The 19,400-nt window shown below is 40.9% G+C and overlaps 1 protein-coding gene and 1 long non-coding RNA gene across 2 annotated transcripts; one reads left to right on the top strand and one right to left on the bottom strand.

Moving 5' to 3' along the window:
• Positions 1–11: 11 nt before the first annotated feature.
• On the bottom strand, positions 12–19,340 carry skic2 (SKI2 subunit of superkiller complex). Its single transcript, XM_084918829.1, has 29 exons — positions 19,249–19,340; positions 18,798–18,916; positions 17,846–17,967; positions 17,511–17,628; positions 16,499–16,613; positions 16,302–16,376; positions 16,144–16,197; positions 15,889–16,046; positions 13,901–14,056; positions 13,613–13,758; positions 11,993–12,139; positions 11,814–11,898; positions 11,623–11,729; positions 11,288–11,434; positions 11,108–11,204; positions 10,779–10,991; positions 10,195–10,305; positions 9,421–9,532; positions 9,181–9,299; positions 8,299–8,430; positions 8,056–8,193; positions 7,856–7,960; positions 6,573–6,702; positions 6,331–6,457; positions 4,883–5,093; positions 4,016–4,126; positions 2,567–2,785; positions 2,039–2,179; positions 12–501 (listed from the first exon to the last, which is right to left on the bottom strand). Exons 1-29 carry the CDS (start codon positions 19,259–19,261, stop codon positions 301–303), a joined length of 3,729 nt encoding a protein of 1,242 aa, XP_084774955.1. The 5' UTR covers positions 19,262–19,340; the 3' UTR covers positions 12–300.
• LOC146363211 (uncharacterized) lies at positions 444–3,355 on the top strand. Its single transcript, XR_014799188.1, has 2 exons — positions 444–523; positions 1,828–3,355. It is a non-coding gene; the product is annotated as an uncharacterized LOC146363211 (long non-coding RNA).
• Positions 19,341–19,400: the final 60 nt, after the last annotated feature.

A 19,400-nucleotide genomic window follows, 5' to 3' on the forward strand; every position in this document is an offset into this window, starting at 1 on the left:
AACAAAGGCAAGCTTTGAATAGAGATTTTTTTTTTTTTATTACTGTACAATAAATTACAATGCAGCCCCCAACCCCCACCTCACAGTCTGTACTTTGGTCTGTTTGATTAAAACAAGTCCCTCCATCCTGCTAAGAATTTATATGTAAACATCGACATGTTTTGTAGGCACATTCAGCTCCAAACATGTGAAGACACTCTTGCCTCAATTATCTCCTCCCTGTACATCTCCATTGCCCTCACCCCTCCACCTCAAAGAAAGCACTTGGCTTCAGGCACACCTCCCCCCTCCTGCCACCTTTCAGTGGGTGTACAGGGAGGCAGTGAAGACAATGTCCCTGCGGATGGCCAAGGAGGCCTTCTCCATCTTGCTCCCCAGGACGGAGTCTCCCACGATGCGGGCGGCCTGCCTCACCTCCTTCAGCACCTCGTCCAGGCGTTGGATGCAGCGGACCACCGTGCCCTCCTGGACGTCCGTGAGCTGGGCGATCTCTGCGAAGGGCTGGGACGGGACAGAGGAGGTGGTGAGCGATGAAGAGGAAACTTTAACAGCACGAATCACATCTTAAGTTTATCCATTCATAAAGTAAAGAAAGGAGACAGTTTCTATGGTAACATTCTGGTACTCCAGGATACTCTGTCTGGGGTGACATAAAGTGATAAACTCATTATATTTTGTAACATTAAATTGCATGTGATGAATAAAAACGTGATTAGATTTGCAGGCAGCTTTAAAAAAACAAATAGCTTTTTAAGAACCACAAATCCTGATACCTGAAGCCAAAACTGAGAAGTTAGTGTTTAAATTCTCATGATTGTTCACAACATGCAGTTTGAGTAATCACACTACTTGTCTTCTAATCTTTGTCCTTGTTTGCAACTGAATGATCGGGCTTGTTTTTGAGCTTTACTTTTCCTTTGGCAAGTACAAAGACCTGCAAAAATAAACCAGTGATGCTGTTTAACCGCTCTGCAGATCAGAAAAAAAAGTTTAAAACAATTTTCATATAAGAAGAAATCATCTTGGGTTTTTCTGAGTAAAGAAGTAAAGCTCAGAGGACAAAAGTGGAGTCAACATTTCAAAGAAATAGAGTAGTATCTACATTATAGCAACAACTGATGGAGAGGAAATGCTACATGTAACCAGAAATGGGGGGGGGGGGGTTGTGTAAGAATATTTCTGAGGTTGCGTATGTTGAGAAGACAACAGTTAATTCTGTAAGATTTGATAACACTTATTGTCAACACCCAGAATTAAAAGCAAGTCTGAATCTGCAAACAGCCATGTTGGAGTAAATGTAAATGTCTTTTGGCTCTAACCTGGGACTGTAGATTTCAGGGAGTGTATTAATTTGGTAACTGCCAAATTACTGGGTCATGTATTTGTTTAAAATCTTGTTAGCAGCCTGTAAGAAATCCATCACAAAGAAATGACAAAAACTGGATCCACCAACGCAAGATGAATGGCAGTTATGAAACTGAGTCATATGATAAGACTTCAGGAGGAACAGTGTTGAGAAAAATGGAAGAAAGAGGCCAAATCCAGGTGTCAATGACAGGTTGAAGACTGGAATGTTGATGTAATAGGAACAAATGATAGTATTTTTTTTTTTATTCCTTTTTGCTTTAAAGGGTTAAAAATAAATAAATAATCTTATAAATATCACCAGTCCCAGTAACAGCAGGGATTAAAGTGTAATCTCTGTCATCTGGCACTGAGTGTTGTCTTAATCTGGATTCTTCCCTCCTTGTTTGGGGCTAAATGTGCTCATCAGGTAGGCAGAGCTGGTGGATTAATATTAATATGCGTTACACTTTCTTGTCTCAGCAGAGGAAAAGCACATCTGTGACCCGATGACTTGTTAGGTGGATTTAAGAGGATCACGCTCACCTCTGCTCCGAGAGCCCCAGCAGACTGAAAACTGCTTTTACTTCCTCTGTTCTCAGTGAAGTCATTCCCACACATTCTTAGACACACTTCCTCTCACCAAAATGTGTGACTGGGGTCAAATAAAGCCCAACAAAGTGTTAAACCTCACCATTCCCCTGGCCCAGCAGTAAACCACCTCTGTGAGGCCAAACTTGAACTGGCCTACAAACTCCTCAGCCGTCTGCGGTATCCCACACTCCCGCTGCAGCTCTCCGATGCGCTGAGCCACCAACTTCACCTGCTCGATGCCCTGGTAGAGAAAAAGGACAAGATCGGGATGCTGAGTTCAGCTGGTGGCCGGATTTGATCATGTAGGTACAAGTAACTCGCTCTCCCGCCTCTCAGTGTAGACATTATGAACCTGCTTTACAAACCGCGTCGCTGTACTTCTGCTCTTCCAGTGTCTGCACTGCTACTTAAGTCATCACTAATTCAGGCTGCCATAAAGCTCCTTCGTGTTTAAGCAAAAGACTCGGCAAGTGATTTAAAAGTGAGGGAGTGACTGGGGTGAGTCAGGTGACGTGCCCTCGCTGTCTTTCCTGCGGGACGTTGTTCATCAAATGTGCACAGTGTCACGTGACGTGAGTGTTTGTGTGTGAGTGAGTCACAAGGAAAAAAAACTCCTCTGCCTCCTCACCTCCTGCAGCGTATTGGTGATGTGCGGCTCCACCTGGGTGTTCTGAGTGAAGACCAGACAGGACAGCAGGGCGGCGCTCTCCTCGGGCGCCAGCGGGCTCAGGACGTTCTCGAACAGAAGCTCCGTCAGCAGCAGCTCGTGGCTGCTGATCTGACAGGCTACGCGGCCTTTCAGCTGCACTGCCCCGCCGCTGTCGATGTACTGGAGGGACTGAAGGACCTGAGGGAGGCCGGCGAGGAAAATAAACCTCTGAGTTTTGAAGGAAAAAGTACTACTAAAACCTGGGAAACTATGCTAGCAGATAAAAAATGTCAAGCATTCAACAACTTGAGTCCAGACTGAAAAATCTCACTGATAAGAAATTTGAGGAGTAAGAAGAAATGTGGAGGGATTGCACTAGCTGTGACTGAAAGGTGGTGCAATCCCAGACATTTTACTGCAAAGGGAGCCTGAGGGAGTTCCTTATTGGTTCAATGTCCTGATAAGGATGACTGGATCCTCCATCACCTGACAAAGAGCTCATGCAAATGGCCGAGTGTGATAATGAATGACCACCTTCTGCACCATTACTGAACGTGCAGCTGAACGCTTTGAGCTCGTTTACTGCCTCATACCAGCTCTTTAATATATAATACTTAGGGCTGTCCCACATTTCTTTGGCAAGCAAGTGGCTGGTTCGATTCCAGATGTGCTGGTTCGATTCCACCTGTGGAGCCAAAGGAGCATTGTATAACATTTGTACTTTGATTTATTGATTCAACTGTTGGGATAAATAAAGAATGATTCTGTGATGAGGCCGTGAATCTTTGTCACTTTTAAAGAATTATTTTCCTCAAGCGCCACCTGGAGGATGAATTTTGCTTCTCTTGTGAAATGTAAACAGCACAGCGGGTAGAGTCTGCTTTAAGTGCTGAATAGCAAACATATGCATGTTAATACTAAATTCTATAATGGCAAAAATAAACAGCTTGTTAGCATCACTGTTAGCATAAGGTAATTTTTAAATATTAGCTCCTTTCTTTGTCTCTAAATTAAATATTTTTAAATTTTTTCACCTATTTTGATGCTTTTATTAGAGACATAATCAGCAGAGAAAGACAAACGCAGCACAGATCCCATCTGGACTCAAATCGAGGACAATGTAGCAAACTTCTGATGTCTTGGGAATTATTGAGATTATCAAAAACCTCATTTAAGCAAACTCTGACTTTTGGGAAATTGTGATGGGAACTTTTTTATGTCTAAAGGTATTATAAATTCAAGAATTCATAGACCTACGATCACACAGGAAGATGACGAAGAGGAAAATATTCCAATCTGAGAAGCAACCGAGAAGTCTTTACACTTTTTTTTTTTTACTCAGTAAATGACTGACTTATAAAAATAGCCGGTGATTCATTTTTCTGCCAACGGACAGAAACACGTCAGGATAAAGACTCTCATCCAAACCTTGATCCTCTGGTGGTATTCTGGCAGCAGAGTCAGAGACTGGTCCGACACAAGGAAGAGGAGCTGGTCCAGCTCTTCCTGCAGGCTCATCCTCTCCTTAATCCGAGCAAACTGACACACACAGACACACAGGATACTCAATTTGAGAAATGAAACAGCAGAACTTGGCCTAAATCCAGTGAATTCAACAGAGAAGAAGAAAATAAAAAAACTTCTGTACTCTCATTAACGCATCTTTAGCTAACGCAGCTTTGAACCACTGAGGACGATCTCCGCACCGCCAATTTTTATTACCCACAAGGTTGAATAAAGACATAAGGAAGTGTGAATGTGCAGTGATAACAGGAGACACTGATACTGCAAGTAAGAGCTTGTTATCTTGCAGAGTAACGAGAGAGAGAGTGTGTGTGTGTGTGTGTGTATTGGTGGCTCAAATAACACGCTGTGCCTGTGAGACAGTGATGAGCTGCAGCTATGAGCCTATATGGGTAATTATAGAAGCAGTCAGCTCAGATTCTTGCATCTTATCTCCCCAATGAAGCTGCCAGGAAGACAGGAGAGACGGCACAGAAGCAGAGATCTGGTTTTTGAGTTTGATGTTATTATTGTGAAATTAGAAGAGGGGGGAAAAATTGGAAGGATAAAAAGAAACTGGCGTTGTTGTGAGAAGGGAGAAACGAGAGACGCTATAAAAGAGGGGGGCCGGTCTTATGTAAGGATGTTAATTAGCTGCATAGATGTGTAACTGCTGCACAAAATAAATGTGATTTTCTTTCTTTATGAGCAAACACTCGGGCTGAGACACTTTTCTCATTGCAGCATATTTTAAAAACTGTTGCGCGCACACGCATACACACAGACACACACCTTCTCTGCGAACATGGGTGAGTGGATGCAGTTGAAATCTCTGAGGCTGTCTTGCAGCACACGGAGCCTCATGTTGGCCTCCACCACATCAACGCTCTTCAGCTGGAGGTCATTGACGGGGTCAAGGGTTGCTATGCCGCCGGGGTTAGCCTCTGCCAATCGAAGCAGCTCCTGTGTCGCCGTGGAGATGGCTTGACCAGGAGGGTCAAACCTAAAGGACAAAGGGAAGTGATGAAGATTTTTAGCTTGACAGTGTAGACTGATCTGAGAAATGCAAGAAAATGACAACAACAACAACAACAAAAAAGAACAGATATTTTAAAACTATAGCAGTGACAAAAAAGAAAAGGTGGTAATCCATCTGGTAGAGTGATGAGGCCCTTTTCATTTCTCCCTGTAAACCCTGTCAATATCTGTACTGTCACTTTCATAAGAGAACAAAAAACACAGTAAAAACCAGCTAAAAATAAAAGAAAATACAAAAGAAAATCAATAAAGATATGTAATTATGAAGCACAACCAGCAACAGAATCAGACAAATGTATATATTTTCACCTGCTACTTCATTAGGTACACCTATTCAGCTACAAATTACATGTCAACATTTAATCAGCCAATCACATGGCAGACATCCAGTGGAATTAGGTATGTAGACAACCTGCTGAAGTTCAAACTAAGCATCAGAATGAGGAAGAAATGTGATTAAAGTGATTTTGAACGTGACATGGTTGTTGGTTGAAGTATTTCAGAACTGCTGGTCTCCCAGGATTTTCCCACACAACCATCTGTAGGTGGATAGAAAGGCAACAGTAACTAAAATAACCACTAACTACAACCAAAGTATGCAGAAGAGCACCTATGAATGGGCAACTTATTAAAACCTTGGAGCAGGTGACAAACTGAGGTTACAATTCAACCAGGAAAAATGTTGCCTGGTATAATGAGTCTTGATTCTTCCTGCAACATTCACATAGTCGGGTCAGAATTTGGGGTATATAACATGAAAGCATGTGAGAGATATTTTCTTGGCACATTTTTGGCTTCTTAGCACCAACTAAACATTGTTGCTGATCATGGTGATCCCTTATGACCCATCTTCTGATGCCAGTATAACACGCTGTTTAACAAAGCTCAGATCATCTCAAACTAGTTTCTACAACATGAGCATGAGTCCGCTCTACTCAAATGGCCTCCACAGTCACCAGATCTCAATCTAACAGAGCACCTTTGGGATGTGGTGGAACGCAAGACTCACATCATGGATGTGCACCAAATAAATCTGCAACAGCTGTGTGATGCTGTCATCTATTGGTCAGCGAGGTCCTGAGAGGTCACAAGGGTGCCCTGCTATAATGCAAACCCCACTTTACCATCTATTTTACTCTGAAATAGGATCCTCATTAGAAAAATAAAGTTCTTAAATCACAGAAAAGACAACAAATGCATACTTGAATCGTGGCTGTTGCCTCTTGTTGTAATTATCGATGATCCTTTCTGGAATCACTTTGAGGGTTTTCACCGTGATGGCTGAGATGTCCTGAAGCTTCAACTTCTGCACCGTGTGGCTGCAGGGGCCTGATGAACGTTAAAGGCAAAACAGGAAATTAATTACATCAAATAATTGAAAAGTGGTTCGTGAAAGCGATCACACAGAGCTGGCTAGCATCTGCAGCTAACCCCACCTCCTCACCTTCAGGTATGAAGAGAGACGTGTTGTGGAGGTGAGGCAGAGCGGCGTTGTCGTTGCCTTTTCCTTCCTCGTTGCCCTTCTCACAGATGATGAGGGCTGTGAAGGTGCGGTTCACAGAGCCACTGGACACCTGACGCACAGAGAAAAGTCAGAGGACGATACGGGAGAAAGGACACTGTACACTGTTCACACATGAGGGAGATCAGTGGCAATCCGAACACATGCAGGTTGGGTGATGCAGAAACTCTACACCACCCTCTGCTGAGAATGAGCGTCTGGATGTATTTCCTCTTTTACTGGTGACCCGTTCAGCTTTTATGTCACCTGTCTCTCCAGTGAGACCAGAGACTGGGCACAGAGCTCAGATGGAGACTTGTTAAACAGCTCAACATCGCCGACAATATTATTTAAGAAAAATTCTTCTTTGTGACTCTGTATCACTTTCTGATTGTCTCACTGTCCGTAACATTTTCCCATTTTCCTTTTGCCACGATGTTCATCAACTAATTCCTCCACTTTAGCCCAGAGTTGATCTAATAGGCAGTAGCCACTGTCAACAGAGAGCAAACTCAGCACATAGGATACGGTCCGCACATGGTTCACAAAAACACGGGTATTTCAAAGAACAGACCCTCAGCCTTAATTTGAGCAGATAAAACAAAAGTAATGTACTGACTTTGAACATCTAAGCACCAAAGCAACCTATAAATAACACAAACTTCATTAGAAAAAAAACAACAGAGCTGAAGAACCTGATTAATAGCTTTGTTTTATTTATTTTTTTTAGGCAAAACAACGTCTTTGGTACCAATTTTTTAAATTTTATTTGTGTGAGCAAAGAATTAGAAACAGGATGATTTTAGGTTATTGTTTACCTTCTGTGTATTCATCTCACTGGAGGAATTAACGACACTGAAACATGCATCAAACTAGCAACTTTCACTTTTCGCTCAATAATCAGCCATTTTTTAATCCTAGTTTGCATTTTTATACAAAATCTGATTATTTATTTCACTTGTTAATTGCCACTGTTACATAATTCTACACAAATAAGCTATTCTTTTCTTTATGAAATAAATCCTATGTAAGATTTAGCCCCTCTTTAGGTTTTTATCTTTTGCACAGCACAATTAGGTAAGTGTCTGATTGCTCATGGATCCACAGTCACACAAAACCGTCTTCATCCACAAGTAGTATCTGCTCTGAAACAGGTAATATGACCCCAAATAGTCCTGGTGTCACAGCATAGCTGTGGTTGGGTGTCACACTGAATATACACCTACCTGTAGGATCACTCCTAAGGCGTTGAGATGCTGTTTGTTGTTAACCACAATGACTCGACCCACTGAGAGAGCCTTGAGCCCATTCACAGACTCCAGAATAGCGTGCTGAGATTGAGACGGGGAGGAAATGATAAAGGTAAACAAGCAGCTGATTAAAGCTGTATGAATGTAATCGTGATTCTGAATATGTGCGAGTGTACCTGGACTGCTTCTGTGGTTTTCTTCAGCTCGGTGACCGTGTGGTAGTAAGGCAACAGGTCAGAGAGCTGGCCCTCTGTGTCCACGGAGGGCATAGCGGACAACATCTGCTTCAGCTGGCTGATCCTCTTCTCGTGGGTCTGCAGCAGCAGCAGCAAGACAAGATGAAAAAGAGACATTTCTCAGCTGCTCTTAGACAGGAAAAATGTTACAGAGCAACAACTCAATGAAGCTGTAAATGTTACCTGAGTATCTCTGTGGCTTTCAGAGAAGCTCCTCCTCATCATGTCGGTCACACGGAGGGCTTCGACTCGCAGCAGGTTGAGGATCATGGTGTAAGTCAGTCTGAACTGGGACTGGAGAAGGGTGGGCTTACCCTGAGGGAGACACACAGGAAGAAGAGTCAGCACAGAAATGGGATGCAAACCATTTTCTAAAGCTAAAAAACCAAAACTGCTCTGATTCCAATTCATCTACTGACGCCACTGATTTCTTTTTTAAAGCGTAACACTTTGTAATTACTTCCAGCCACACCACCCAGCGTATGCCTGATCTCACCCCAGCAGATTTTGTATTTACTTGGGTTATCTTAGCCTAATATTAGGATTTGTTTAATGATATGAAACATATGCAAAAAAGAAACTAACAAACCAAGAAATATAGGAAGGGGGAAAATACTTTTTCACAGCACTGTACATCTCAAAAATTATTATCAGCCTCGAAAGTCCAGAAATATTGTGAAAAAGACCACAGCATATTTAATTTTGCACCATCTGTAGAAGAGGAGGCTCTGGCTTTCTACATTTACAAAAGAAAGTAAAGCATCCATGAAAGAAAAAAGGATAAAAAACACAATTTGTGTTTCAGTTCCACACTGAACCCAAAGCAGTGCTTTTCAAACTGGCACAGAGGGAGACTGTGTTAAAATAGCCCACTCAACTGTGTAATTAAATGTTAAATGAATAACGGAGCGTGCAACACCTTCCTTGAATCACAGCCAAAATAAACAAGTGGTGCAGCTTTGCTTTAGATGTGGAGAGATGGGTACCGAGAGACTTGAGTGGAACGATGTATAAACCCACGCGACAGGTAGATGTTATGAAATGAAACCCTGCTGCGTCCCTCACCAGCATCATGACGTGCAGATCCGCCATCTCGTGAACGCCGGCTTTACACAGAATGATCACAGTGCCCGTGGCGTCCAAACCTCTCCGGCCCGCTCTGCCCGCCATCTGAATATACTCACCTAAAAATATGGTTCATGGCATGAGCACAGGTCTCAAAATGCTTGTTTTTCCCTCAGCTACAATTTATCCTCAAGGACTAGCGAGCATTAGTGATGGCGGCTGAGATGGAGAGTATCAAACCTGGCAGCAGATTTCGGAAGCCGGTTCCATCATGTTTCCTGATGCTGTCGAACACCACGGTCCTGGCGGGCATGTTCACTCCCATCGCAAAGGTCTCGGTGGCAAACAGCACCTGCGAGAGGAAGGGAAGATGCAGACAGCTGGTAGAGCTATTTTTATTTGCAAATGAAGGTGAGTGTAGCAAATAGGTGGGGTTGCAGCACAAAATTGTCTCTTTTTCCTCTGATCTCATTCTTCCAAAGAGAAAACAAGCCCTGTAGCTACATCTCATCCAAGATTCAGCCTGCAGGCTCACTCACCATCATCCGCTTTTCTGACCACAGCTATTACAGAGAAATTCCAAGTCATTTCCATCAAATACTTCCCCACCTGATCATCACAGATTTGCTTGAGAAAACAAATTCCAAGAAAAAGACGCACTTGATATTAAGATACGGAAAGATATTTTTCTACCACCATATTTGTTTTCACAGAATTCTCTGATTTGCTAATTGTGCATAACTTTAGTTTTTTCCTCACAGCAGCGTTACTGACGATATTAGCGCAGGTGGTTACACCACAGATTAACATCTGCACCCCCATGAGACTATTAATACTTATGTATTAAGTGTGGTGCATTGCTCCCTCTGCCACAATAATCTCAATAACATCCTGTAGTGTGTGTTGCACCAATATTTTCAAAAGTTGTTGAGCAAGCAAGCATGATTTCAAACACAGCTGTGGTCCAAGCCACATTAGCATCATAGCTTTGTTTCAACATCCAGTCACGCTCACCTTTACGAGGCCTCTGGAAAAAAGCATCTCAATGACCTCCTTCAGGATTGGCAGGATCCCGCTGTGATGGACTGCGATTCCTCTCTTCAACAGGTCTCTCATGAGCAAGATCTAAAAGAAGACCCCAATGACAAGTTTAATGTTACATTAACATGTTCTATTGTGGGCAAAACACCATAAATCTTTGTCTGGAAGTCAGTTTAAGTGTGCTGCAAATTAAGCCGCTGTTTAAGAAAAGTCTAAAATCCTAAAAAGCACAAAGATTCAGTCATTTTCAAATTAAAATGTCTTGTATTTACGGAAATAAATTAATTATGCATATTCTTTCACGTCCATGTTGAGTGTATGTAAACTAACCACGTCTGTGCATATGCTGCAGTGAAACTGCACACCAAAATAGCAAATCTTTTTATATGCCTTTATTATTATGATGAATATATTGTACCTAGGGGAGCTTTTTGTTCCAGATGATTATTAAATACTCATATAAAAGAAGAAATTATCATTCATCACAATTCAGAAAGCAGCCTGTATTAACAGTCTGGGGGAGAGGAAAAGCAGGGCCCCTGCTGACTGCTCGTTACCTGAGGCAGCTGCCGGTCTCCTCCTCGGAGGCGAGTGAGACTTTTCTGGAAGAAAGAGTGAATTTCCGCCTTCTCTATGGAGGTGGTTAGGTCCATGGAGTCCAGCGAGCGGGCGTTCTCGTCACAGCGTGTTCGAGAGAAGGTGAACGCAACCACCGGGGTCTGCTGCCGCTGGGACAGGAAGTGCAGCAGGGTGAGCCACACTGATCGGTCCTGTGGGGTGAAGCAAATAATAAAAAATAAAAAAATAGGGAGATGGATGAAAACAGGAAATAAGAGGATGACTTGGAGAGAAATCAAAATTCAAAATAGTGACAAAAGAGAATTACCTGACTAGCGGTGGTGTTTTGAGAGGTGTTTTTTGTGCCAAATGACTGAGCATGTTTGCTGGTGCGCTCCTTCTTAGCATCGACGGCTGTGTAGTATCTGAACAAGAAACACAACTTCCTCTTTGAGAGACAACTTCAAGAAATTATTAACTAGGGAAGCACCACACGACGAAGCTGTACCCTTTAGTGAGGAAGTTTCCTGTAGCATCCACCAGCAGGAACATCTCTTTCTGAGTCTTGGTGCTGTTCCCCGTGTACAGATAATGCTCCAAGGGCACGGGTCTCTTTAGTGTGCTGATCACGTAAATGTGCCTCTTCTTAATACGGCTGGGGTAAAAAAACAATAATAAGGGCGAGACAGAGAAATGCAATTAATGGCAGAAGCTGAAGTCTTGCTTTGAATAGTTTTGTGCGAGAGCAGATTTCTAAAGGAGAATTACCGACTGCAGCCACTGTCACCACTCCACAATTAGCTCTCTAATGCTCAGTGGCTGCTGTCAGCGTGGTGCACCTACCCGATCCACTCACTGAACTCCAGAGCGTTTGGCACTGTGGCGCTGAGGAGAATGATACTGACGTGATCGGGAAGCATAATCAGAACCTCCTCCCACACAACCCCTCTCTGAGGAAAGCAAACACGAGAGGGAAGTCAATTAACCTCGAAAATCAGCTGGAAAAAAATGAATCCGTGGGAGCGCTCCCTGACCTCAGCGTCGTTGATGTAGTGAACCTCATCGAAGATCACCCACTCCAAGTCCCTGATGACCTCTGAACCGTTGTAAAGCATAGACCTGAGAGAGGAGAGGAGGAGAGGACGGAGCAATCTAGAAAGTTTACTCTACTGAATACGTTGCTTCTAATATTTACAACAAACAGTCCGAGCACCTGAGGATCTCAGTGGTCATGATGAGGCAGGACGACTCAGGACTGAGCTGGACGTCGCCCGTAAGGAGTCCAACGTCCCCAAATGTGTTTTTAAAGTCTCTGAACTTCTGATTGGACAGAGCCTTGATAGGAGATGTGTAGATGGTCCTTTAAAAACACAAGAAAGAGAGAGAGAGGAAAATAAACCTCTAATAAACCTCTGCAAAGAAAAAACACTTTAATCTGGATGTTATAGGTCTAATTATGTATTAAATATATATATTTATATATAGAAGACTACAGACTGTGAAGTCTAATAATGCCAAACAAGAACAAAATAATGACATTAAAAACTTTATGTTCGACCACAACACTAAACAGCTGTTTACCTGTTATACAAAACCTGTTACTTGCCTCACTGTCAGGTAACAGATGATAACAACAAGCAGTAACAGTCTTCAGATTAAAGGGTTACATATGTTAAATGTATCGATTCCTGCATACTCTTTAAGTATAGAAAAAATAAAAAACAAACACCAGTCGATAAATATAAGTCACCAAGTATCATCCATCCATTGGATAGGAAGGAAAACAGTGTAAATGTTTGGAAACACAAAGTATTTGACTTTTGTGCCACCCAGTGGTTGTGTCAGAATAACAAAGACTGTGAAAGTGCCAACAAAAGCTGCTTTTATTCTGGGGTGTAATATTTATTTATTTGAATCTAAGTTATGTTATACATCTGCCACAGAACAGTTTGAAGTAAACCTTAAATAAGAAACTTAGCCATGATATAACATAACACATAACATAATATAACCACTCTATCATTACCTAATGGAGAGACTCCTGCTATTAAAATATTAAAAATAACTTTTTACTATTTATTTTATGATTTAGTTATCTCACTTTAATCTGTCTGTGTTTGTTTACTGTCCTCAAAGCTACATGATCAGGAGTCAAAGGTCAGCAGTGGCTCAGGTGACATCGTGAATCGTGAATCTCAAGTGAATCGTCGGTATGATTAAAAGTACTGTTTTAATGTTTGTGTTTAGCACTATAAACAACCCCTTTTTAAAGATTTTTCTCACTGTGATTAAGTATAGCAGTGAACAGGCCAAATAATACTGCAGCATGGCATCATTTGATATTTATTATTATTTTATTTATATATTATTATTGTATATTATAATTTAAAATGTCGTAGCAGAGCATTTCCAGCTTTTTCCATTCTTTACTGGGGATTTATGTACTTTCATTTTAAGTACATGAATTAAGTTCATCTTGTCTTCTTTCTTCCTGGTGTAGAGATATCAGTGGTTTTGTAACGTATTCATTTGTATTCGTATTTAAAAAGTATTTATATAGTGCTTTTTTATTCCTATGAAGCACATGTTTTACATATGTAAAACTTTCATCAGGAGCAATTTGGGGTTCAGTATCTGGCCCAATGATGTGACATGTGGAGCTGGGGATCAAACCACCTTCGGGAGACAACTATGTGAGCTGTGAGTCACAGCTGTCTTGTGTCATTAGAGTTTCTTGCTTCTTTTCCAGCCTTGAAGACAAGAACAACCTCTGTCTTACAGCTTGTACTAAAAAAGGGTTTAGCTCACTTGTGAGCTGTGCACAAATACACACCTCGTCATGTGTTTCTGTGAGAGAGCGATGGCGTACTCGGCCACCACTGTTTTTCCAGCAGACGTGTGCGCGGCCACAAACACGGAGTCGTGAGCTTCCAGCCTCAGCACGGCCTGCTTCTGGAAAACATCGAGCTCAAAAGGCCACTGCAGCAGAGAAACAGGAAAAAAAGAAAAAGGTTTTCACTTAACAGCTCACCACATGCCGTGTTCAGAGAAGCAACAGAGAGAGGTGAAAATATCAAAATAAAACAAATGGATTTTATTTTTTGTTATGTTGAACCCAAACCTTGAAAGCTGGGTTTGGGATGCGTTTGTAGAAGTCATCGCAGGGTGATGTTATATTCACAGGAATGGCCCATTTCTTGTTTTCCTCTGTGTTCTCTTTTAGCTTTGATTTCTCTTCTTTTCCTTTCTCTGGAGGAGACGAGGATGATGCAGCATCCTGCAGGCAGAGGAGAAGGAAACAAAGCTTCAGAGCAGTTGATATTTAGCAACACTCGACAGTTAACCCACATCAATTTCCTTTTATTTTAATGTCTGTCTGTTTCCTGCTACGCGAGTAGCAGCATTTATTTTACAAATTCTGCACTGGAAAAAGACTGAATTAAATTCAACTAAATACTGAAAACAGCTTTATCAACACCACAATTAAAGGATGAATGCAGGAGAGAAGGATGAAAAGTAATTTCCCTAAACTTGTTCTCAGTGTTTTTCCAGATTTTACCTCTCGTCTTTTCTTTCTGCATTTATGACAACAAAGAACTGCAACTCACTGAGCACCACATGCTCATGTACATTAGCCTCTGGGCTAAATCTAGTTGGACAGTCATGGTCTTTAAAATTAATTTCTAGGGAGAGAAATGTGATGGTAGGCAGTAGTGTTAGGTAAATCTAGTGTTGGAATATTATACTGTACTAAACAACCGTGCTCCTGACTATCTCACCGACCTCCTCAGTCTCTATACTCCCAGCCGTTCTTTACAATCATCTAGTCAGTTACTTCTGGCCCAGCCCAGGCACCGTCTGAAGACTAGGGGTGATCGCGCCTCTGCCTCAGTAGCACCAAACCTCTGGAATACTCTTCCTGCTATCATTCGTGCCTCTGACTCCATTCAGTCCTTTTGAAAACCTGGCTTTTCCGACATGCTGATTGTCACCGCTCATTAATTGCTGTATCGTTACTCATTTCTCTGGATTACCATGAATTCTCCCTATCCCTACTTACTAATGGCTTTGTTTGTTTTTGCTATTTTACATTGTTTTAATGACTTACTGTTCAGTGTAATCATTTTACTGTTTATTCCTTACTGTGAAGCACTTTGGTGTACCCCCTGGTTTTAAATGTGCTATATAAATAAAATTGCATTGCATTGTACTCGGAACAATTCAAAGAAAGAATAAAAGAACGCATTCATGCCTGATACCAAACTTGCTTCCCATATTTCAAATTTTTCATTCATTTTCAAACGGTCTGTGTTTGAATTAATCTTAAGGGTTTCTTCTTGTTTAAAACAGGCTTTTGAGGGTTGGTGATACACATGTAAGAGTATGTTACTCAACAGATCTCCATGTGTTTGAATCCATTTCAAGTTAATTGAGTAAATGGCACCTCTGTTACATTTTAGGTGAATCTCCTTTGGTGGAGAACTAAATTATGCTCAATGCATAAAAAACCCGACCTGTACATCAAAACTTTGTTTAAAGGTTGTCAGACGTCCACGTGACATCAGGCAGCATGTTTTTAAAAAAAGCAAATACGACATTCGTTTGATTGTATAATGACTGTGGTCAAGAAACATATTTGCCCTTTACATGCATCTACATGTAAATGACATCTCTAAAAGTGTTATGTCTCACTGTGGGTTGCACAGTGTTACTGTGGTAGAAGTTACGTTTGGTAGTACTGCTGCCTTGAGGAAGAAGGTTCTGGGTTCAGGTCTACTGGTTGGCTAACAGGCAACCACTTTTCTTTTTTCAATGTTTGTTCAAGATCTGAGTTTTCACCTTTGAACCAAACCTGAGCATTAAGATGTCGGGCAAAACTTCCTTTTCACTGAGTGTTTGCTGGGTGGGAACCATCTCAATACACAACACAGGCGAATTTGACCACATGTAAAACTTCTCCCATCATATTAACCTTCACATTTTTAATCGAGCTGTTTGCTATATTTACTTAAAGATATTGCGCTAATATTTATCATTCACAGTCATTCATTTCAGGGAGTATAATCTGAAGAAAAGCATTTTACCAGATATCTGAAATAAAAGATGTACCTTGATGCCCAGGTCTTCAAGACTGTTTGTTCTTGGTAGTTTGGGGGCATCTTCACTTTCTTTGTCTTTCTCCTTCTCCTCAAGCTGCAAACCACTAATGCCTTCCACGGTAGACAGGAGCGACATGAGGTTGACCTCTGGCTTCGCTATTTTGGCATCTTCAGGATACAATTTTAAAAAGACAAAATCATTAATTCATCTATTTTTAGACCATGTAGTATTTTCTTTTTTTGTTGGGACAGTCTGAGTTCTAACCTTTGTCAGTAAAGTCCATCCCAGCTTTCAGTCCAGGGGCCACCTTCAGTAAATCTATAAAAGAGTAATGACAAACTCAAACTCTAAGAGGTGAAATAATAAAATATGTTTGACTTTATTTTACGTTGATCCTGCTTAAAAGAGGGGAAAAAAATCACCACTCTCAAAGTCGATTTCCTCCTCCAGCTCAGATTTCTTCTTGATTTGTTCAAGCGTCAGTTCCTCCATTCCTCCTGTGACAATAACAACAAGAATATTAATAGATAACAAAACTCCTCGGTTTCGACATCTGAACTAAAGAAAGATACAAAAAATCACTAAGAAAAAATGCTTTGAATGAATGAAAGAATCTCACCGGGGAGGAACGGGTAGTTGGTGTTGCTTCCTCGAAGGCTTTCAGAAGGAGGCCCAGGCTGGCGCTGCAACGACAGCGAGTTCTTTGCAGACAGACCGGTGTTCTCCAGTAACACCTACAGGTGGGGGAAAAAACAAAAGACCCAAAATGAAATGAATCAAGCCAACCTTTGATTACAGTGATAATGCGCAGGACCATAATGATAACCTGCTGCTAGACTCTGACTCTTCAATATGAACAAACAGATCTGAAGATAAAAGCAGAAGTGAAAAATAGTGACAACTTGACTGTCGAAATTTTGTGTTTGTTTTTTAAATTAAATCTAGGTGGCCCTAAAATCTAAAAGATCTATTTTTTTCCAAAATGGATAAAATCAGTCTTGAAAAATATGTATAAAAATATGTTTTGGACAATGACACAGTTGCTGTACACAACCACAGTGAATTTCAAATCAAACAATCAAGATTTGATTGAAAAGCAAACTTGGCTTAATTCAAGGGGTTTAACAAAAGTTTTAACTGTTAAGGAATTACAGCCATTTAATACACAGTCCTCTAATTTCATAGGCTAAAAAGAAACTGGATAATTGATTGACAAGCAGTTTTATGACTAGGTCAGGCCTGTTCCTTCATTCTTCCATGACACATTAAACAAGAGAAAAGCTCTGGGGTTGATTCCAAGAGTTGGGCTTGCATTTGGTAGCTGTTCACTGGATCACTAAAAAGCCTAAAGAGATGCCGAAGAATGTGAAGGAGACCATTTTTAGGCTGAAAAAGCCAAATTAAACTTCTCAGAGAGTAAGGCCCGCCAGGGCATCTCCAGGCAGTCACTGACTGCAAAAAAAAGAAGTTGATCCAAGTATTAAAATGAACCATATATTTAAAATGACCACACATATTTAAAGCTGAAACAGCAAACCACTTTTTATAAACAATAAGATACTCTTTGTCAGGTTCAATAATGATTTGACAATAATGATTTTATTTTAATAAGGAAAACATTGCCACATTACCTCAGTGAAGTCCAGCAGCATTCCTGTCGTCGGATCTCTGACAACAGACAGTCCCGAGTGAAGCGGAGATGGACAACAGTTGAGCAGGGAGTCAACGTCAACCTTCCTCTGGGTCACCCTGATGAGAACAGCAACACACACACAAAAATCACATCTTTAAACATACGTTGATTTTAACCCAACAATAATTACAATATCAGATTTGACTTTCCCCCCGTAGACACGTTAGATTTTAGGAAGCAATGATTTTAAGAAACTCTCTTAATTATTTAGTGAAATCAATAAATATGCCTATTAGTGTTTTTTTTAATTAGCAATATAACAAACATAAATACTTGAGAAACTTCTGGAAGGCAAAGTCTTTGTCGTGTATAGGAAGCCATGCAGGGTCTCTTAAAAACTGTTTCTCTACTTCTGTCTCCAGGTTCAGGTTTGTGGGAGGAAGCCCGTGAGGGAGCTGTGGATGGAAAAAAAAAAGAGATCAGAGAGATATCCCGAAGAGCCACATAAACAAAACAAGTCAAATAATTCCCCTATATTTACATAAGTTATAAATGAACACCATCAACTATCCCCCAAAGATAAAACACAATCAAATCTTATTTAATATAGGCAATCAGCTCAGGTGAAACTAAACCATAATGTTAAGTCACTTAGATAATATGAAATTTTGATAAGCATCACTTTGAATAAGTTCTGAAGAAGCTAAATGTGCTAGATTAGGTGACTTGAATACAAAAATGTATGGGTAAAGCAATTGTACAAGGATTGGCTTTATTTGTTTTTGTTTTTATTTTATTTCTTGTATCTAAAGTAATTCTCATTAGGAAACAAATAAATTAAATATTTTAAAGTCTTTGGGTCAACCCCTTGCAAATTCATGCCATGAAAGAACTGAGGCAGCTCTCAAAGTAAAAGGGGGTCCAATCCAGTACTAATAATGTGTGCCTACTGTAGTGCACAGTTTTGACACTGTGACTATGCATGTATAGATAATAGATTCTGTATCTACTCTCTTGTTTATTTCAGAATGGGGAAAAAGTAGGTCCACATAGGTTTTCACTCACAGTGCATAATCATAATACAAGGGAACAGGGCTTTAGTCTTGAAAAGCTCCACTGCAACGGCATCAGTGATTTCCAATCACAAGCCCGGAAGCATGCCATTATCGTTGAGTTGAAGAATTCGTAATCCTTTACATTAGGTTGTATCACAGACCAAATCAATTTATTGGACTACAACTTAGCTAAAATAGTATGAGTAAACAGTATCTTACTCCTTACTGACCGTGCTATGTGGAGGTAAAGGCTGGCCGGGCACGGGGTGTGTGATAAGCTCAAACCTGCCAGAGCATCCCATCTCCAGCAGGGACATGGGCAGATCCATGGGGCCCGGAGGGGGCACATCTGCAGAGAAACATAAAGAGTCTGAATGGATGAGCAAGCACACATTCACGCAGGCTGTATTAAAAAGATGAAGAAAAAGACTGTCAGGTTAAATTAACCATTTATCTGGTCGTATTTATTCCGTAAATGCTTAACGGATATTACCACACTCACTTGCTGATTAGCTAAATATTAAATCTGTGCTTTATGAGGGTGCAGAAAGAAGCTACTCTGTTAGCCATAGCACCATAAGCTACATCAATGGAGCTAGTTAAACAAAAACAAACATAATACAGTTCGATATTTATAATTATTTAAGGAGCGGGCTTGACAAATTACAACCCACAACGTACTTAGTCTATCCATGCCCCCACAGTTGTTAACGAAAGCTAAAAGTTGCCACAAAGTAGTTGCTGCAGTGGCCACGGAAGTTGCCAAAATTGACAAGCGGAAGTGGCTAGCAAAAAACTGCTCGACTGAAACGCAAAGACATAAAATTCTTTAA

The sequence above is a fragment of the Perissodus microlepis genome, chromosome 22 (genome assembly GCF_051167445.1).
Source record: "Perissodus microlepis isolate ML-2025 ecotype Zambia chromosome 22, ASM5116744v1, whole genome shotgun sequence".
Lineage (NCBI taxonomy): Eukaryota > Metazoa > Chordata > Actinopteri > Cichliformes > Cichlidae > Perissodus > Perissodus microlepis.

What these genes read in the sequence shown, in the direction of transcription:
- skic2 (XM_084918829.1), bottom strand. An exon ending in ATCTGCACGTCATGATGCTG is followed by an intron (nt 8,431 to 9,180) that starts GTGAGGGACGCA and finishes TGTCTCCCTCAG; the next exon opens with GGTAAGCCCACCCTTCTCCA. An exon ending in AATACCACCAGAGGATCAAG is followed by an intron (nt 2,786 to 4,015) that starts GTTTGGATGAGA and finishes GGCCTCCCTCAG; the next exon opens with GTCCTTCAGTCCCTCCAGTA.